Source organism: Prinia subflava, chromosome 7 (genome assembly GCF_021018805.1).
Source record: "Prinia subflava isolate CZ2003 ecotype Zambia chromosome 7, Cam_Psub_1.2, whole genome shotgun sequence".
NCBI lineage: Eukaryota > Metazoa > Chordata > Aves > Passeriformes > Cisticolidae > Prinia > Prinia subflava.
Genome location: NC_086253.1, coordinates 25,305,212 through 25,327,666, shown reverse-complemented (window position 1 = coordinate 25,327,666; position 22,455 = coordinate 25,305,212). Strand labels below are relative to the sequence as shown.

General features: G+C 35.9%; 1 protein-coding gene across 1 annotated transcript in view; it reads left to right on the top strand.

Moving 5' to 3' along the window:
* Positions 1–22,455, top strand: part of GABRA2 (gamma-aminobutyric acid type A receptor subunit alpha2) — a 64,896-nt gene that overhangs the window by 25,398 nt on the left and 17,043 nt on the right. The window contains exons 4-8 of the mRNA XM_063401874.1: positions 640–707; positions 13,135–13,355; positions 15,694–15,776; positions 18,685–18,828; positions 19,613–19,765. Of these exons, the coding sequence (XP_063257944.1) occupies positions 640–707; positions 13,135–13,355; positions 15,694–15,776; positions 18,685–18,828; positions 19,613–19,765 (669 nt within the window). The remainder of the gene's footprint in view (positions 1–639; positions 708–13,134; positions 13,356–15,693; positions 15,777–18,684; positions 18,829–19,612; positions 19,766–22,455) is intronic.

The following is a 22,455-nucleotide window of genomic DNA, read 5'->3' as shown; positions in this document are numbered from 1 at the left end:
TCATGGCTGTCTGACTGCAATGATTAGGAAGGACGTTTTCTCAGTATGTTCACAGTACCACAGCAATGTATCAGGAGCATTGTCTATCAAGGAAAGGAACTGTTATGTTAAAATATGTGCCACTTAAAAACACACCCGATTGAAAAACAGGATGCGGTTCTGTTACATTTGGTGCAGTCAGTAATTGCCTTTTCTTGTCTTTTTCTTAGAAAAAGCTGTTAAGGATGTAGAAAACAGCCTTCAGCTAAAAAGGCTTTAAAAGGAGAGATCTGCAGCATCAGAGGTAACACCTCTGCAACAAAGGCATTTTGTCTTTAGAACTGTCCTTCCGTGTTAAGTTCAAGATGCTGTGGTCATTTTTGCTGGTAGATAAATGGGATACACGTGTGTAGTTGCTGATGATTGTACAGCTGAACAAACAGAAACAAACTACTCTGTGGGACAAACACTTGTTTGACAACCTCTGTGTTAAGTGGGAGAGAAACCCCCAATATTTGCAACAGGATACTGGTGAGGGGTAGTAAACAAGGAGAGAAACCTGTTCAAAGTGTCCCATAATCTTGCACAGAGAGTTAAAAAAATACTATCAATTTAAAATGTTTGCTTGTTTTTGTTTTTGTTTTTTTCTTTTTATATCAGATAGTATTACTGAAGTCTTCACTAACATCTATGTGACCAGTTTTGGACCTGTGTCAGATACTGATATGGTGAGTTCCTGAATCTTTTGCATGTATGGGTAAATGGTGTAAAACATATATAAACTTCCTTTAAACTTGTATTCTTCTTTTACTTACTGCGGAAGAACTTGACACAATTTCACTAAAATCAGAAAGTGCCAAACCCAATGTAGTTCAAAGTTTGGAAATTGGTTTATAAACTTTACATAAGTGTGCTTGTGTTAGCTGTTTAGTTTAGACCAGTAAATCTTCTGATTGTCCCACTGTACTTTGGTTTATATTCTGAGGCAGTCTTGATATGGATGAACTGGATTCCTCTTGGGTGAAAACCTGGAGTGAAAGGAGCACTCTCAAATGTTGGCAGTAGACTGGGGGACCTGATGGGATCCAAATCTAAATTAAACCTCTTAAAAGACATAGCTTGGAAGCTGGGTCATCAACATGATTGTGGTGTTTTACAGATCTGTCCTTGATAATTTGCATTGTTTAGTAAGCATTTAAGGAAGTCAGTGACATCAAGAAAGAAACTTTCAGAATATTGCTCTGGGTTATAGGGAATTGTTTGTAGGTTCACTGCAAATAATACAGAGACTGTGGAGAATGTTTCACACTGTGTAGAAAGATCTGATGGATATAGCTTCTCTAAAAGGGAAGGAAGGGAAGGGCAATCTCAAACTTACATTACCTACGTGTTATGCTCCTGTCTACTTGCCTGGTTTAGGGAAACGTGGTTTAATTGGCTCTGGGAATGTGTAGGAGAGAACAAAATTCTCAGCAGATTCAACAACAAGCTTTTACTTGCAAAATTTGAACATTAAGATAAAGTAAGATACTTGACAAATTTTAAAACAACATCCAGGCAAAGTAAGTACTTCACAAACTTTAATCTAACAAACTTAAACTTAGCCACCTTAACAAATCCAGATGCAAGGCATTTACCAAGGCTTTGGCAGTAATTTTTTAGTCTGGCTTACAGTGTATTTTGAAAAGAAAGGGAGAAAGAAAGAGAAAGAAAGGATAAGAGTAGAATGATATCACCATCCATGGATTTAGTAACAAGACCTGATTGCTGCATTTTTGATGTCCTTTGGTCCTAGTGGTATCTTGATCCATTGGGGGTGGGAAAAGCCACAAAGCACAAATTCCAGAGGGTTTATAAATGCTTAGCTTTAGGTGGAATGCCCTGGGGTGGGGAGTTTTTGATGTCTTTTGCAGCACCTTGGATCTGTTGCAACACTATGGATCCTGTGCAGTCCTGTGGTGCAAGGCCCCAGAAATTAGTCTGGGGGCATTTTGGGGGTCTTTGAAGGTTTATGACACCTTGTAAAACATGACAGATGCCTCTCAATCAGTGCAGTTGAGCCTGTTACGCCCCATCAAAAGGGATGAACATCTTCAGGCCTATGCCAGAATGTCCCAGGATGGCCCCCAGGTCAGGAAGAGTTTTACAGCTGAGCCACTTGTGTAAAGAAGGACATCAGTATGATAAAAAGTATTAATCCCCCTCACAGGATCTGCTTCTTTTTGGCCTCTTCCCTTATCTGTCTCAAACCTCAGCTTCTTGCTAAACAAAGGTTGCTTTGTCCTGGTCATCCCCTGGTGCCTCTGCACCTGGGCTGTTGCTGTGCTTATCCTCAGAAAAGCACCTGCTGCTTTTGCAAATGGCTGATTGTTTGAGCCATTAACCATTAACATCTCAATCTCTCACACTACCCTTGCCAATCCTGCAAGAAATTATTTTTGAATTGTTTTGAACATACATTATTATGTATGAGACAAATAAAATACTACCTAGGTGTATTGGTAGATAGTAAAAATGAGTATTTTTTAAATCAGACAACATTTCTTTTTCTCTGAAAATATTCAGGTTATGCATCATACAAAACATCACGATGTTATGAACAAGTTTATGAAGCTAAATTTTTCATGGCACATCGTACATTTTAAAAGTTATTTGCTTACTGACTACTAGGTAATCATAGCTTTGGAGAATATATTCTGGCAGGCTTTTGTGTTTGTTTTTTGTGTGGGATAGTTTCAGTTTTCAAGCTGTTTTGATAGTTACGACTACACTAGTAAGGCTTCACACGAAAGGCCATTTTGCAGGAGAAATAGACTTGTTAAAATGTTCATGTTGCTGATTCTCTGGAGGTGATTTTTCTAGTAATTTTAATTTTATGAAATTGTTCTTATTTTGTTAATAATTTTGTAAAAAAGGTATCCACAACTATGTACAAAGATGATATGAACACCTTGATCTTGTTGGTTTAGTATCTCATGACTTTAGAGTGGTAAAGTCTTGCATTTATGGTAGTCTTGTATAACAGGGAGATGATATTAATTCACTTTCAAATACGAGTACTGAGGCACAAGGAGACTTTCCCAAGGCTGTGCAAGTCATCTGTGCTTCAATGGAAATATAATGAAAAGTTCCCTGAGCCTGCTCCCTCACTCCCAACACACTTTTGACATCAGAGGATAAATGTATGGAGAACTCTGTGTCTGTTTGCACAGACATACGGACAGTGCAGTAAGGGGTCGGCTCTGATAGATCTGTGCAGAGGTGTTGAAGCAGAGTGCAGTGCATCAGAACGGCAGCTGTTACTCTAATGGGTAGGTTTATTTGCAGATAAGTAGATAGATAAGTAAGAGCAGTTTAATTCTTATTATTACAAGTGTCAGGGTTAATTTAGCTTGTTCTGTTGATAATTATAGAATAATTTTGAAACGTATGAGCAGTCAGTTAGAAAATTCCAACATGTGAGTCCTGAAATAATAGCTTCCAAACCATCACGTATTCTGTCGAACATGAAGGTGACATTAGAGTTTTAACTGTGAGTACTTTTTCATTTTGGAGCTGCATGACTGAATCAACAATGCAAACTATTATACAGAGGATTCGTTGATATTTTCTTCTGTAAATAGTGGAAACTCTGGGATATTATATATTTTTTTTATTTCTTCCTTAAAAGGCTTTGTTGGAAGAACAAGTTTGACTCTTGCCCATGTCCTCCAGGATTTTCAGAGGATCTCAAACTCAGATTTTTTCAGGAAGGTTGGATCCCAGCCCCTGAAGTCCTCTACTGTCACAATGTGAATGGTTAGGCCCTCAGTCACATGAGTTATTTAGGCTGAACATTGCTGTTGCCCAAAACTCTCATGATTGTTGCTGCCCCTAGGATTCCTTCCACTGGGGTTTCTTACAGTAATAAAATCATCAGGTGTATGACTGCACCCCTTTGCATGATCTATTTTCCAGTTTGTTTTTTCCTCCTTGATTAGTGTCTTGTGATGAATAATGGTACTTAGAAGAAGAGGGCTGTGTTTGAAAACAGGAGAGGGACTCACTGACATGGGAGATGTTTAATATGCATCTAGAATATGGAAGAAGGAAGTGGCACACAGGCAGTGATGGGTGGATTGGAGCTAAGGATGCAGTTCTCACGTAGTGTTGATTCACAAACTTGATAGAATGTAATTCTAACCTTTGTTGCTGAATTGCTATGAATTTGGGAGGTTTCTGCTTTCCTCACAAGCAGGTCCCATTAATGGTAATATGGTGTACAATCTGTGACTCAGAATGATTGCTAGGATGTGGGGTTTTATTCACATTCGCTGTATTTTTCCAGTATCACAACTTTGCCAAAAAAAATGATGTCCAGGGGAATCTGATCTTTGACTGATTTTAAACTAGCTGAAAGTGCTGTTGATAAATTCAGGAAGAAGTAGTAGCTGAGGCTGAGATTCTTTCTCCAAATGTGTTGAGTCGAAAACATTTGGTTCTTAGAGTGGATTAACATTTTGACTAAGCTCAAAAGATGCTACTCTCCGTTCTGACCAAAATAGTCAGCTACCAAATCTGTTCACTCTTGGTCAGGAGTCTGTTGCAAACTGTGCTTGAAATGAACAAAAATATTTGGGTATCTATATAATTTGTCAGGAAAAGCTGTTGTATGTCAAATATGCAGTGCCAATATATAGAAATTTTCAACTTCCTTTGCAAACTAGTGAGAATCAATGATGGCAAAGCAAAACACAGGTTTAAACAGATTTTGCTTTCACTCTTCTGTCTTTTTGAGCAGTTATTTCTCAGAAATGTTCAAGTTCAGTATTGTGATGCTATGCCTTATAGACTTCAAACCCAATCAGCGATACAAATTTATTTTGACATTAGCCTGAGAGAGAAAAGCTGCATTGTTTAGAAAAACAAACAAATGAAATATTGGACAGAACAACTGAAAAACAAAGATTCTCCTAATTTTCTGAAGAGTTATAGGACTATAATTATTATTACAGAGGCTTATTAAAGCATTTATCTTGAAATTAAAATGTTTAATATCTAAAAATTCAGAGGTAAAGGATGAACTTAGTTGGATTATAATTTGTAGGATAGAAAGGATTGAACATTAAACCTGATTATTTTTAGGTTTTAAAAAATGAATTATTTGAAATCCAGTAGATTGTACCATCATTGTATAGCTACATGGTACTGTCTTGAATTTCATCACTGAAAGCAATATATTTTTACTTCTTTTTCTCAGACTCGGTGTCTTTCCAGGCTCTTCTGACACTTTGGCTCCTAAAATTTCCCCCATAGCCGTAGACATAGTAAGTGCTGATGTCCACAATTGAAAAAAATTATATATATAATAAATGAGACCTATTTACTCCTCAAGCAATAGTTATTTTATGTAAGACAGATTATGTAGGCACTGAGGCCCTTTATATAAAGTCTGCTGTGAAGAAGGATTTGCCAAGATTTAGCAAATTTTGCCTCAGGACAGTCTTTCTGATTGTCACTGAGAATGGTCTTTCCTGCATTCCTACAATACCCAGTTTGTAGGCAGCAGGACTTTAATCAGTTTAGCTTCAATATTAAAACTAAGAAGCTTTCTGAAACTTGTATTTCAACTTGCAGTCTTAGATTTTCATTGTTATTGGGGAGTTTTGTTTACTGTGGTTACACCTTTGTCCCCAAGTTGTTTGTAAACAACAGTTTTTCCTAGTTTCTTGATGATAGACTTCCCATTTTTCACTTTGAAGTTAAGGAACAGGAACATTTCTCTGTAGAGATCATCATACACAGCGAGTTCATCACTCCACACACTTCCATCTCATCAGTTTTCAACTGAAATGTCAATAAGTATTTCTGATTTTTCAAATACAGCCAGAATAGAAATTTTCAGTGAAGACTGAAAGTCAAATACAGAAACGATCAGAAGGGTTGTTAATGCATTCATCACTACAACTGAGAGGATGGTTTAGAGATCGTGACTGAACTTAGAACCATGTTTCTTTTTTTCTGTCTGTTTTTCAGATTTCCTCATTTCAGTTTATATTTCAGATTGTTTGAGGTTTTTTTCCTATGAAACTTACTTTTAGCTCTGTTTCAGAGTCCAATTATGAACTAGAATTCCTTTACTTAAGAGTCGCTTTACAGAGCTGGTATGATATGTAAGACAGAATAAGGGAATGCATCAGGATGATTTTTTTTTCAAAAAGATCTAAAAAAGTACTGCAATTACTTTTATGTAGTTATTATTTGAACTCAGTAAGAGAAAATTAAAGATTAAAAAAAATGATAAATACATTTAGACTTTTTGGGTTTTAGGGAGCATTGGGGAACATCTAGGTTGTGTTTTTATAATTGATATGTTTCTGAAAATCAATAAACTTGTTGTTTTATTATTGGCTCAGGTAATTGCAAGTTAAATCCGTACACTGAAATTTTGATGAGAATATCTTGCATGATCTCTTTCAGAGTTTTTGTCCTTTTATTCTGTTGGGAAGGCTCTTTCCTCTGAGCAACATCCTGCCAAGTGGATCAATATTAGAGATTGATTTGTCAGAGTCTGTGTCCAAGCCTGTCACTGCTGTTAGCTCTCTCTGTACCTTTGTTTGGATTCCTGTTCCTGGCACCAGGCATCCACTGTGTTCTAGGGTTGCTCTTTCTTTATGTCTGAATAAAAAAGAGATAATGACAAGTATTTTTATTTTCAGTGACAGCAGTGGGAAAAATGTCCTGTAGTGTCTTTCCTAAGTAATCCCTATTCGTATCTTTTACAGAACTCTTATCCCTCCTTTGTGCTTCTTTTAGACTCAGAGCTCATTCTACATCAGGTATATGGAAAAAAGGAGAGAGAAAATTATTCAGAGAAGGTCCTTTTCATAAGTGAATATGAATATGAATATGAATAGAAAGACATTCTCTTCCCTAGACGCTATCATTCAAACTGGTTAAACACATTTTTTCCAGATTTTTTTTAATACTTCATGTTTAGATTAAATGCTTAGACAAAAATGTCTGAAGTTGACAGATTAGGCAGAAATGAAAGACTTGAAATGAGTTCTTCAAATAGAGAAAAATTGTGCTGCAATTCCCTAGAAATATTCCACATATTCTTGATAGTATTAAAGGTCATATGTATCTGGCAGACATTACTTATGTATTTAAAAATGAATTCATGTTCCTTTGAAATGCAGCAATGGGCTTGTGTTTCAGTTTTTAACAGAGCTGTTAAGGGTTTTGATAAAAAATAACCAACTGTGCAGTTTCAAACCACAATCCTCCTTCATCAGAGTACTTTCAAGGATTCTATTCACTAATATGTAAGATCCACACTCTGAAAGACCTGAAGGGAATTTCTGGCTGTCTGCTATTTCCTTCTGTGTTCTGTGTTGTGAATGCATCAGGAGGTAGGTTTTGGAGAAGAGGAAATGGATTCAGTTTATTTATCTATGCAGTGAGGTTTGATGTTGATACACAAGTGCTTGTACAGAGCCTGAGTAGTCAGTGCTTACGATTGGAGAATTGAGTGGGTTTGGAGGAGAACTCTTCAGTCCTCATATTGTACGACAATTGCTTGTTATTAGAGAGGAAAAAAGTAGAAAGTGAGATGGATTGTTTGTCCAGTCTGGTGGTGGGCCTAGGTAAAGCCAGGCAGTACAATGATGAAGTAGCTGCTGCAGACTGTTGTAGCATGTTGGTCCTTCTGTGTGCCCTCTGCACCCTGCACAGACAGATCTGCCCACAGAGACAGCCACCAGGACAACCAGCTAATGATGTGATCCTCCTACTGTAGAGCTAATTACAGCACTCACTGAAAATGTCTAGTGGGCAAGTTTAATAAATTGAATTGCAGAAGTTGCATCACAAACTTGCACTGACGAATATCATGTCATGGTAAGTATGCATATACTGGGCAGATTATTTTTCTTTGACTAATTACATTTTTTTGAATCTTCTGTCTAAACTCCATCTTGGTTACCTTGAAAGTAATTTTGATGCTTAGATGCATACCAGTCACATTAGTATTCTACAGCACCAGTTACATACTAAGATTGCTAGCTTTTTTAAACAAATCCAAAAGAAAACTTACATGTTTCCTTATGGCAGATATGAAAACAAGAACTTACATTTTAAGAATTAAAATGACGAAATTATACTGATGTAAAAATAAATATTAATATGCAGTTCCTGTATTAGCTGGGCAAGATTTAGGTCCATTAATCTGAACTATTCCATCAGTGTATCAACCACAGTATTTCTAACTGTTTTAAGGATGAAAAGCTATATGCGCATTTTCCCTTTGCTTGCTTTTAATTTTTTATTTGCCTTTTAAAAAGTTTTATATTTTACAGTGTTTAAAATTTGTTTTTGTTGTTATATATATGTGTCTGTTAATGACTTTAAGTGTGGTCAGGAAAAAGACAAATATACTTTGGATAAATGACTAAGAAAAATCTTTACAAGTAGGGAATGAAGAACTCTGGCTTGAACTATTCATTAACAAAGTGCTGTGTTCCAGAAGGTAATTAATAAAATGTTCCATCTGCTTCAGGACAATATTGCTTGCTAATGGACACTTACAATTTTTGAGATTTGGAACACATCCATCTTTACTCCAGATGCTAAAGCTGCCAGAGAAAGCAAACCATTATTGGAAAGGATGAGAGTACAGTTTTTGTTGTTTGAATTTTTCCTATATCTGGCCTTCACAAAAAAAACCCCAAAAAAAACCCCAAAAAACAAAACAACCCACACATCTTTTTTATTGTGCACAGTGTTACACACAAAAACTGCATATTAAAAGAGAAATTAAATTTCCTCACCATTTTATTCTTCTGACCACTGAACTGGCAGCGGGTCAAGTGCTTCTTAAAACTGTAGCAAGAATCTCATCTCTAAAATTTCATGTAAGGTAGTATAATACATATTTGAAAGATTGTGTTTAATTGTACCGCATTAGAGTCTGGCTGTATAAGCACCATTTTTGACAAAACACAGTATGAAGCACTTTCTTGTCTAGAAATTATCACAGGAGTCCTCTGAAGACCTGGAAGTATGCTCCTGTAATTTTGTGGAGATACTGCACTATATATGCACTGGAGACTGGTTAGGTCATGTCCAAAGAGAGCAGTTTTTTACATAGGAGAATATCTTCAGAATGAATTAAATTAGAGTCAGGTATTAATCTGAGTATTTTTTTCTAGAGTCCAGATTTGCCTGTGTCACAGAGCGTTAGTCTTGACTGAAAAATAAACATTGCACAGCATTTCTCACAAAGTGCTATATATCAGATATATCGAATAGGAATTAGTCTCAAAATCTTTATGTAGCATCTTTTTGTAGCTGGCTTTTTATCATGTTTATTATATTCCAAAGTACTTCAATACCTTCCTATTTTTTCATTTTTTTTACTATGGTAAACATCAGTAGAGATATTCATGATCATAAATAGAATAGATTTGTCACAGAAGGGGACATGGAATCAGTGAATATAGCACTGGGATGCAAAGGCAGGGGTTGTATTTTGCTTTAAAGAATGATTTTAAATGGACAATGAAAAAGTTGAGATCCCAATACTTTCATTTAAAAACTGCAAAGAAGTCTGAGATATTATAGAAAGATAAGCTATTTAAGAACTATGTGAACTAGTCATAAAATCTATTGTGGTAAATGGAAACAGAAGGTGTTTGTCATCATTCACACCAAACCTTGGTTTATTCCCTATTTCCATCTTCTAAATGAGTTGTTCTGAAATAAGGATCTCCAGCAGAGATTGGATTGTGTTACAAACCACTCTAAACATGAGGGTAACTCAGGTTCTTAATTGATTCCTGAGAGCTTATTAGGGTGAAACAATACGGAATGATTGGTGCTTATAAATGTGCATATATATATATATATACACATATATATGTGAGAGTTAATTTTTGACAATTTTGGTTGCAAAGGAAAGGAGGTATGTAGCCATTTTGGTTATTATTATCGATAGCAATATAGCAGTACAAAAGCAAAAAATAACACTGAAGAAAATTTATAAGGAAATGAAAGAAGGAGAAATAAAGGAGAAGAATAGATAGATATCTACTACACATGAATTCAGCAAGACTTGATGTTATTTCAGTGTTTGTTAGTCAAAGTGATGGTCACAGTTTTGATATGTCAGGGGTGGGGGAAGCCCATGAAACATTGAGTCCAGTGGGTTAATGTATGTTTAAGTTTACATGGGAGTGCCCAGACACCTCTCCTGGGGAGGGGAGTTTTACACTGTCTTTTGCAGCACCATGGATCTTTTGTGACTGAGGATCATGTGCAGTCCTCTGGTGGAAGACTCCAGAAATGAGTCTGGCAGCTATGGTCTCCCCCTGCCAGACCCAGCCAGGGCTTATTTTCACCACATCTGCTGAGTTGACTTTTCTTGTGGATACATCCCTCTCAGACTTGTTTACTTTTCCCTAGGCCTGAGATAATGGGACAGTAGTAGCACCTTTATCTTATCTCAAGTTCCCATCAGGAGGCTTAATCTATTGACCAGATTTCCAGGAATTCACGGAGGCATACTGGGGAGAGGGAGAGAGGGGAGTTCTGTGGTCTCAGTTGCTTCTTTATATGGTTTTCCATAGTGGGCGAAGTCCTTTGGTGATTACCTTAACAGTGTTTGAGCCATTAACCATCGCCTGTGGATCAATCAGAGATTTCTCAGTAGGATCTCTCAAGCTCTCTGCAGCTCTTTCTACTGCTCATTCTCTCCTGCTCATTCTACTTCCTTAGCTGTTGCCATGCAGGAGATGTGGGGTTTTGTGATATGTTGCTGTTTTGATTTAGTGGCATTTCATGTCTGCTTTTTTTTTCCTATTTTATTTCTCTTGTAACTCTTTTTACGTATGTTGGAAGACAGTAAAATAGCAGGATCTCTGAAGTTCTTTATTTATGGAAGCATTGCAAAAAAGTCCAGATTTATGTTCTAATCACTTATGTGCAGGGATGTTTGTCAAAAGAACCTGTAGGACATATCACTCACTCCTGTTGAATATCAGTGGAATTTCAAAGTCTCAATCCCTTCAGGCTCTTTTTCCCAGCTCTTTATACCTCAAACATCAGTCCTACCATAAAAATGATTTATTGGTAAAGCCCCTGCGATGAAAACCACAAGGAGGTCCTTAGGGCAATTGTTTTGCTTTAATTACCTGGTATTTCTGTCCAGATTTCCTATACTCCCCTGCAGTTCCTGATCCTTCATGATATGCATTTTGTCACTTCCCTGGTCTGCCATTGAACTGATAGATAACTTGTTATTTGTAAATGGGATTTTAAGTCACATGATATTTAACAGATAAAACAACATATAAATCAGCAACTAAAAGAAGACAATGAAATGTGATCTATCATAGAGATGTGAGTGAACCACTTGTTATGAAGCAGTGTTTCTAGCAGTGATGAGGTACTGAACAAAAACAAGTATAATATCAAAGAAATACATATTTTAGAGGTTCATAATTTTGTATTAAACAGATATATTTACTAAAATATTATTTGCGATAATAAAAAATGGGATTAAAGAAAACCAAGAAAATTAATTTTCAGTGTAGTCATGCTAGTTTTATTTAATGTTATTTTAAATATTTAAAATTTTACTTAGAAAAATGACAAAATTTTATTACATTAATGTACGATCTCTTGGTATAGCTAAAAACTGAACTTCTGGTTTTTGTCAGGTTAGTTTATAAGTATCCATAATTTCCAAAATATCTCTTTGCATTTGTCACCATTCATGAAGAGAACTGCTTTCTCTACTGCCCCTGTCATGCTCCTTCATGTAACAAAATTCTCTTTTCTTTGTTCCTCATGCTCTCCTTAGCCTCTAGCCCTGACCTGCAAAGAGTCCTCACAGCCCTTTGGCTCACAGACCAAAGGAGTTGAAGAGAGCTGTCACTTGTCACTGTCTAGTCAGCACTCCTTTTGTGTCGCTGTATGATTGATGGAGAAGAACCTCAAGCATTATTAATCAGCACACAAGGGAGCCAGCAGAAAGTCATAGAGGCTGATAAGTTCCTTGAAGTCACTTTTGTATTGAAATCCCTTGAAAATGTTATATTGGTTAAATTTTATCAGGCCTTGTCCGTTCAAAGGAGTTTACTTGAAAATGGTTTATGCAGAGCAATTGCAGTAGTACAGATTGTGGCAGCATACTAATATTTTGAAGTAATGAGACCACATTTTGTAGCTGTCCAACAAAACAAAATTGCACCAAGGTAGCATTTGCCAGTATGCCGAATACAATTTGCTTCCAACATAGTTTTTAAGCTCTCTTGTATCCAGTTTATATGCTGTACTGACAGAAGCAAAACATTAAATCCATTTACAGTTCCATTTTGAAGATAGCTGATGAATTTACATTTTCAATGTTTAATAAGTTTGTTTGTTTGTGCTGTGGTTTATCCCCAGCCAGCAACCAGCTAAACAGCAACAAAACCCACCAGATGGGATACCAAGCACTGGTTGACACAGGCATGTGGTCTAGGTCATGACTGTTTTTGCTTGCACCCTTTTTTTCCCAACTGTGCTGCCTTCCCAAGACTAGACATCAGAGTAAGGTCCACCAGGCACTGTGTGTCACCTGTTAATCATTGTTTCTTACTTATGGCCTTCTGTTCATAAAATCCACACCACTACAGAGCCTTACATTCCTCTTTGGAAAAATCTTGTATCATTCTGCTTGCATATACTGTACCATTTACAGGTTGCCTTGTTTCCTTAATTCCAGGCTCAGCCATTCTCCATGCTCTTGAAATGCCAGGTTACTCTACAGCAGAAGATACTGAAAGAACTATTTAAATGTCTTCTTGTGTATTTTCTCCTTACCTTCTTTCCTTACTATGTTTACTGAAATTACCCATATCACAGATACTTTGTATATCAGATACAGAAATCTAAATATTGAAAGAGTTCAATATAAAATCAACAGCTAGCAATCATGAATAAGAATATCATCCTCTTGATGCATTGACTTCCTGTTCATTATTCTTAGTACTAAACAATTTTTGTGATGATTGTTCCCCCTTGACAATTTTACTAAAGGGAATTTTGCAAACAAAACTTACCTATTTTTGTTCTCAGAAAGCAGATTAGTGTTTCATTGTGTAAAAAGAGCATACATTTATTCCGTTGCAGGAGTACACGATAGATGTTTTCTTCCGTCAGAGATGGAAGGATGAGAGATTAAAGTTTAAAGGCCCAATGAACATTCTTCGACTGAACAACCTAATGGCCAGCAAAATCTGGACTCCAGATACATTTTTTCACAATGGGAAGAAGTCAGTGGCTCATAACATGACAATGCCAAACAAGCTTCTACGAATCCAGGATGATGGGACACTCTTGTACACCATGAGGTAAGTCTGTTCATCTCTTCTCTACTCAAGCTCTTTCTTGATCTGATTTTTTTTTTGATTTGAACAATTAAATGAGGTTTCAGGAGAGCTCTCCTTTGTTTTATTTCTTTCTATGCAGAAAGAAAGCTAGAAAAGCGTGTGTTTTGTTTCCAGTTCTGTTAAAAGTCTCTTGGCTGATAATGAGTTAGATCAGTTTTCCTATGTGTGCCTCAGTTTTCATATTTTTGTAATGTATTGAAGACATTCAATAACCTGAATAATGTTATTTGACCTTCAGATAGAGTTTACCAACTCTGTCTTAGAATGATTAAAATGGAATAGGAATTTAGCCTGTTACTGCAGCCATTGTACTGAATATGGTGAGCTCCTAAGCAAATTTTTATTAAAATATAGGGCAATAAAAAACACAGCAAGAATAAAGAGATAATAAGGTCTCAAATTCTTTCCAGCAAGAGCTAAAGGGAAAATATGTCTTACTCCATAATTACAAATTTCTTTATATTGAATTAAAATATTTAACTTAGAATTTTATTTTTTTCATCTTGTGCATCATTGGTAGCTAATATAAATATTTAGCTACTAAAATGTAATAAATTTGCTTAGAAAATAGGCTATAGAATATGAAAAATTACAAAAAAACATGTATACACATGTATACTAATGCTGTATTAGTGGCATTTTTATAAGACTGATTTCTTATTTGGTAACTCTTTTGGCAATAATATTACCTATGTGAATATTTTTGAAATTTTTACACAAGTTTCCAGAAGCCTATGGTTTTTTATTTTTCTTTTTCTTGGAATTAGTAAATTGAAGTTATTGTGAATGTCAACTTAAAATCTCTACCCTAAGTAAGATAGGAAATGTGAGCTTCAGAGTTAACATGTACTGTGGTCATTTGTGCATGCAGCCATTCCAGCATCCCTGAAACCCAGTTTTACTGAGCAGCTCTGAAACCCTTGCAGTGTTGAGTGTTGATGGGTAGACTGCCAATGGTATTGGATGATGTAGTGGTTGGAGAGATTCAGAAAAGTTTGCTTGAAGTAAATTGAGACCGCCTGTGATGTATTTTTGTGTTGGCTCAAATCGATATTTGAGAATTATCTGTATAAGCTGACTGAAATTCTCTTTCTCAAGAGAGAATAATAATCATATACTATAAATAACAGGAAATACTGTTTGAAACCAATATGAAGTATGAGCTGGGTCAGGTTAATTTTAATTAACTAAGCATTTTCATTACTTGTAAGTATGTTGATTCTCAGGGTATGAGATTAATGTGTACACTGATCTAACTGTTTTGCCTAGATTTTAAACAGCTATTTTTATTGTGTCTACATAAAATGATTGTGTGATTTACATCAGAGGCTCATGCAGTTCTTTACTTTGCCTTCAGCTGTTTGCTGATTCTTATCTGTCAGTGCCCCTTGAATTCAGATAAACATTCCTGGGGAGTGGAGGAGCAGAAATAAGAAATATTTTTTGATGGAAGGCTATGAGAAAATAGCAGAGAACACAATGACTAGGAACTGCTGGGAGTACAGAAGGACATAACTGATGTTTGGGACTTGATGAAGAGGAAGAAAACACATACATAAAAAGTCTTTACCCAGAGAAGACTTACAGGATGGGAAGCAGAAACATAGGGTTTTTTCTTGGTTTTTCTTTTTTAAATTAAAAATAATGGGGAAGTCCATGTAAAGCTTTCTTCAAATTTTTTAAAATTATTTTTTATTGTACTAATCTCCATATATGATACTGGGATATTGCTGGTTTTTTTCATAAAATGAGCAAAAGTAGATGCTTTGTTAACATACTGTAACACTTTACATAAATACAAGGAATAATCACTAGTAACATGGTGAATGGGCAGTAGCAATCTTTTGAAAGAACACAAATAATTCTCTGTATCTTCCATTCAAACTGTAAAAAAATTAAGTTCTGAAGACTGGAGTAAGATTCTTTGGCAACTTAATTGTATTTTAGATGCTTTTTTAATGAGCCTTTAAGAGCTGTATTGGCACACATGTACCTTAGAATATTATGAGAAGAAAATTATTGTTCTTAATAACCTAGCATTACTTAATTTTTGTTGTTCTTTAAATGACCTTTGTTCATAATTTTGTGGTCAGCTTTTTCAGGTTCTTGATGTGATAAGTAAATGCCTTTCAAAGGAGCACATAAAATGGAGAAGTAAAAGCTGATTTAAATTCTTGTTAGTTTAATATAAAATCTGAATTCAGTCTACTAAACCAGCATGAACTCTGTTCATTTCTGTGGAACTGATTTTCTTGTCCTATTAAATGATTTAAATGCATAGAGATCTTTTCCCTTTCAGGCTTACAGTCCAAGCTGAATGTCCAATGCACTTGGAGGACTTCCCTATGGATGCTCACTCGTGCCCACTGAAATTTGGCAGCTGTAAGTATACAATGTGAAGTACAGCCTTTGGTTAGTGAATATCTAACATTTCTCAGCATAATTTTGCTTCAGTAAATTGATACATGAGAAATGTAAACCACAAGATGGTATCTTTAAAAAGAATTGGTAACCTGACACATCAAAATCTTTTCCTCTATTCAAGTGTTGTGTCTCCTAATGTGTTTTAACGATTCCATTACTCCAGTTAAGCAATAAACACCCTGCAGCTGATCATCACTGCACTGGTCTACTTTCATTGCAGTGTGCAAATCATACTGATGAACACAGAACTGCACGTAGCCTGTGTAGTGTTAACAAAGAGCAGATCAAAGACTTCAGTGAGTGGGGTTTTTAAATTTATCACAACTTAGTTTCTCTTTATTGTTAATGATGTTTTTAATGTTCTTATTCAAGGAAGGCAATAACCAATGGCTTTATGTGATAAAAAATCTCATTCTTTTGTGCATCTGCGTGTTACAGATAGGTGAAATTTGACCTCATTGGTATTATTTTTAACAGCAGCATTATTTCACTTTCTTAGATTACAGCCATTCTTCTTCTTCATTATATGTATTTGCTGGATTTTGTACACTAAAAGCTTTTTTTTTTTTTTTTTTTCTCGTTTGGCTGCAGCCTGCATTCTCTCCTGGGCCCAGGAAAGAAAATGGGTTTTTGGGGAAACATGTTAAAACCTACAAATTCTGGCTGACTTGACAATAATTGTAGCAACCACAGAATACAAAACAGGGGATATACTGCCACTAAAGACATCATTAACCCCAGATGCTTGTCAGAACACTGTGCCACTGTGCACATTCTCTCCATTGTAATCCAATACTCCTTTTGCATGGTGTTTGTAGCAAATTAAAGCCTGCGCTTCTGAGGATGTTTACACACTTGAAGAAAATCTTAGCTGTGGAGATAAAAGATCATTAGAATTAATACTGTTTGCATCATGGCACCTTTTCCTGCCCACTTAATATTATATTTGCGATACATAACGCAGCCTAAATAAGTAACACCAGAGATGTTAGCCAAAATCTCCTCCTGACTAATAATATTTACATATATGTGCCCAGGAAGGCATGCTGGATTTATAAGGATTTATAAGGTTGCAGGAAAAAAAGACTCATATGTAGCCTCAAAACAACTTGAAAACTCCTATAATAATGAAATTTATACTCAGGCAAAATGGCTACACTCTTCATGAGCAGTTTTAGGGTGGAAACCCTTATGACTAGGTATATTAGACTTCTTGTGAACTACTTCATTTTTTGTCTTTTTTCTGGTCTTGATTGTTTTTCTTACTAGCTTGCTCTTTTTTCTCTGCCTATGATTTTCTAATAATCAGAGGAATTCCAAATGTGAGCAATGTGATTTTAAAAAAAAGGGTCTTTCATTTCCGTCAAAGTCACCTGTGCTCCAGCCTGTTGGCACATTCAGGGGACTCTTATTTCTATTCATTTTGAATGGCTTCACACACATTTTATTTCTTTACCTAGGACTTATTTCTAGACAACTGTGCATTTTTCAGCTTTTATTCTGGGATAGAATCTGAGTGATGAATAGTGGTGAAAATAAACAGGAATCCTGAGGATTTTGGTTTAACTAAGGCAAGTTTGCCAGTGGTATATATTTGTCACAGCTCTTCATGTGCTGCTAATCTTACGTTGCTAGGAGGATCATGAGCATGTATGAATGCCTCTTTTTATACATAAGAGAAAAGCCAAACTGAATGTATGGGAGAAGCTGTGGCTTAATAGATTGCTTTTCTTTATTCTTTTCAAAAGGTGTAGATGACAGTGAAGAGAATGGAGAAAAATCAACAATTTGCCATACTGCTGGTTTGCCTTAAAGCAGAGATTTTTTTGTGGAAAGCTAGAAGGATAGATGGGAAGTGTTAAAAATCTCTACTTGCTACCCACCTGCTAGATTTTGTTAGTCATGTAATTTATGGCTAGCTGCATAAAGAAGCTACTTTCTGAGCCTCTAGAGATTTCTCAAGTGCAACTGTTTGCAGACCAACAGTAATGATGCTTTACTTTTTAATTGCACTGCAATTATGGTCTAAGATTTAAAATGTACTTGTCTCAGTCAATCAAAATGAACACACAACTTCTTCCATCTGTGGTTTACCATTTTCCTTTCATATTTCATTTGTTAATAGGATATTAGACTGGGAAAACTTTCAGGACATACTCTTTTTTTTTTCCTTACTTACTGGAGAGGCATTAGTGTTGTTTAAAATACAGTGTTGATTTGCTTCCATACTAGTTTATTTTGAGAGAGCAGACTAAATGTATGTTTGATCATGAATGTACTGAGAGAGCAGCCTGTTTAATGTCAGTGTGTCCCCGAAAATAATGACAACTAGTGAGATTTAGGAGGGTAGGTGGGACAAGGTACCAGAGTATTGTCACTGCTGGCTGCCCATATTTAAGTCTGGATTTCAACTAATAATAAAATTCTTGTGAAACATTCCCAAAGTTGAGAGTGGAGACAATGGAAGGTCAGAACTATACAGGAATGAATTTTTAAAAATATTTTGTGTCCTAAATCTTGCAAATTGTCCTTCTTTTCATCTGCCTTATCACAAATTATAGGATACATATAATATCTAATCTCTGGCAAGTCTTTTGAGATTGTAGAAGAGATGTTGTTTGTAGTTTAATAGAAATAAACCATGGTTAATGAGATCACAAGTGAATGCCTTGTTCCCATGCTGCAATAGGCACTTACTTTACAGTAAAGCTATTTTAAACAGCCAAAAATATTTTTACCACATAATTTTAAATTCTTTGGGGTGAGTTTTTATTTGAAAAATAAGTAGCCCTTGTAATTCTGTGAGTTTTAATGGATGCTGTTTAGTTTAAATTACTGACAAAATATTTTACCTTGTTTCTCACAGATGCATACACAACTTCAGAAGTGACATACATTTGGACTTACAATGCTTCAGATTCAGTGCAAGTGGCACCAGATGGCTCGAGACTGAATCAGTATGATCTTTTAGGCCAAACAATTGGAAAAGAGACAGTTAAGTCAAGTACAGGTTAGTAAAAGACATTGTGGAGAAAAAGGCAGTTATTGACTGTGAAAACTATATTCCAGGTGGTGTTAAAGGCATCTGTAAAAGAATGGTGCAAAATATGATCTATTAAGCATGTACTGTACAAGTAACACAAAACAGCACTTCACTGATTCTTTCAAATGATATGGTGATAGCATATCATGATATGGTGATAACAGAGGTGAACTTGCCCTCAGTAACTGTTTTTAAAAATGCTATCTGGAGCTCCATGTTAAATACTGACATTTGTAACCCAGGGTTGCGATATTTGATAAATTTCATATTGTAAATGACATAGATTTTGTCTATTAAATGGTAAAGCAGACAGATTTCAACCATATTTCCCTTGCATTGTGTTTTTGATATTAAACACTGGACAATTCTGCTAGACTCTAGACTGTTTTCCTGCATGTGCTGGGCTGTGATGGACCCCCGTGACTGCTTTGTAACCATGATTAAGTTCTCAGAGACCTATTGTGTGAATGCAGAGAGTTGTTTATGAGCAGAAACCTTCAAGGCTGAAGTAGTTCTCAGTGCATATGAGAGTTCCTGAAAGTTTCTTAACACGCATCTTTCATGGAATACAGTGGGAATAAGAAATAGCTGTACTCAAAATCTTCCTTATATTCTATAGGATGCTATTACAAAATAACCCTAGGACATTTGTTTCACATAAATATAGCAAACGTTCTCTTATCAAAGAAATTGACTGTCTTAAGATGGTAACCTTTTGTTTCATTGTATTTTGTTTGTTTTTGGCACCTAGGTGAATATACAGTAATGACGGCTCATTTTCACTTGAAGAGAAAAATTGGTTACTTTGTCATTCAGACTTACCTCCCCTGTATCATGACTGTCATTCTGTCTCAAGTGTCATTCTGGCTGAACAGAGAATCTGTACCTGCCAGGACAGTCTTTGGTGAGTATACTGAGTAGCATGAGCTCTGTTTGCAATAGCTGAAGATGCTAGAAAGTACTTCTGAAGTAAAGGGCTTTTTCATTCAAGTTAAAGTGTTTGTGGAATGTGATATGATTTCTAGTCCAAACAGCTTTCAACTGCAGCTTACACATCTCCTGAGAATACCAAAGCTTTTGCAAATTAATACATGCAAGCAAACGAACCTCATATATCCTTGAGTCTTTTAAGAGGAAAAAATAAATCACAGAACAGAAAAAGATGATGTTTCTATTTAAAAAAGTAAATTTAGTAAAGTTAGATGATTTTCTGAAATATCTTATCTTGGTATTATCCAAATATTCTGGTACTTGGTAGATAAGCAAATTTCTAAATTTATTTCTAAATTAAGCAAATTAAATTTGAATTTGTTGAATTATTTGTGTCAAAATTTCAAGCTGAAGTTCTTTTAAAGAAACTTTATTCTGGGGTTTGGGGCAATACTTTTTTGCTAATTCAAATTGCTGTACTGTGAGGCAGCAAACAGGTTCAGCAGAGCAATAAAATGGTGTTTCTCAAAGTAACAAATGTCTTTCTTATTTGCAAAGCAAAGTTCACTTAATTTGTTTGCTTTTAAAGAAAAAGAGATTAGCACAATAAAATTAATATCTGTGTGGAATCGGCGATCAAAAATGCTGCATGAAATTGTCTGATTAGTCATCAGGAAACATCATGTACTCTTCAAAAAATAGGCCAAACTCAAATGCGTATTAAGTGTGATGCACAACAAAGCATTTACTGTTGCTCCTGGTAGAGAGCATGCCACAGAAAGCATTGTGAAAATTGCAGGTTTGAATATGAGCCTCATTGAAGTCAGATGAAATAGGTCAGTGGTTTCAGTGGGACCAGAATTCTACCATGGTTTTCCAGGCAGCTATCAAGTAGGGGTTTTTTTTGTCTTTCTTCAAAATCTTCTGTGAATTTATCCATTTTTGATTATGAGAATGTACACTCCTGTTTTCCAGCCTTGCAAGTACACTGTCAAATCCTTTTATATCTCTGTCTTTGCCCTGTTCTGTATCCACTCCAATACATTTAGGACAGTGTGACTGGTTTCTCCAAAAAAAGTCTCTCATCTGCTCTTCCTAAAATGCACTTTCTGTTACTGTGTCACTGTTAACAAGGCCCATCCATAACAAGGCCCTGGGATAATTTTCCTGAAATGTGTCCCTTCCTGCACACCTCGTTCTTGTTCTTGATTTATTTTCTGTTTAATTTAGAATAAGTAGTATCTGCATGGCAATCTGATGCTTTGCTCTCCTGGGTTTTAGTGTAACATGGATAATGAAGTGTCCAGCTTCAGGGTGTCTTGAGGGAAGTGCATGGGAGGGCCACAAGAACAGAATCACACCACTCAGTGACACGGAACCTGAAATGTCTTCACTAGGAACAATGGGTTTGTTGCAGACATAGCAGTTTTGTGCTAGTATTTTATCCCTGCTGCACAGACATGCACCCTGTGTGCTGCTCAGGGCTCTCTCCGCTCCAGGCCAGCGCAGACTGGCACCCTGAACCCAGGGAAACCAAGACACATCCAGGCTCTGCCTGGTTGGAGAAGCCTTAGCCCTAGCATGCAGCATGTGCTGCTCAGGCTTAGCCTTTTTCCTTGGGTTGAGCTGGATTTTCCCTGAGGAGCTATTTCACAACATTCTTTTACTCTCTGGATGAGATCAACATAAGCTACCAATGGGCTCTCCAAATGAACAGCCTCAAGTGGATCTCCCAGTCTTTCTTCATATCTACTGGCAGCAGTTGTCACTGGAATTTCTGATACCTTCTGGTCTCTTGCCTGAATGTGTTACAAAAATTTTCAGTTAGTTAGAGTTTCATAACTAAGTTTGTCTGTTGCTCTTCAGTGGTTTTTGACTGTACTGAAATACTCTTATCAGTTAGAGCTGGGCTGGTACACTCAAGGTTTCATCTGGATGATACTCTGAAGTAGACTCCATCCAGTGGCAAAAGAAGCCCATACTGCAGTCACGTTAATGAAACAAGCTACATTCAGCAGGGAATATAAAAATTATAGGGGGTATTTCTTTACACTTTTATTGATCATACTTAAATTTTGTTTTTTATATGGAGTAGTCACTTGATAGATACCCATCTTTGCATTGTATATTAAATATATAAATATTAAAATATAATTGAACAGAAGTTACTGGTTTTGATTAGTGGTTTTGGAAATCAGTGCAAATCAATGAGAAATTTATTTCAGTGACCTTCTTGAGAGCTAAGGGCCAACTACTGGAATACTGTTCCTTTTAAAGAAACATCTAGTTATTCAAAGCACCACATAGCATGTATTATTTAATGAGTAAAAGAAGTTACTTTTCTTTTCCCTTTCTATTCTCTTGCAATGTGGTTTCAAGTTCTAGGTTAATATTAGGGGTTGGTATAATGAGGCTTATTTTATAGTTGAGCTCTTTAATCCCTTTCTTTATGGTATCTCTAATATTGTTGACCTACCCTATCCCGAATTAATTATGGCCTAATGCTATATTGCTTCAACTTTTTGCTTTAAATTATTGGAAGAAGAAAGTAATGTCATCATTGATTAAATGAGTCTTGAATGTGTTTTCTCTAGCAGATAAATCTGATTGCATTCTTAATGAAAGAGAATAAGACTGGTTCATAATGGCTTCATTTAGTGCAAG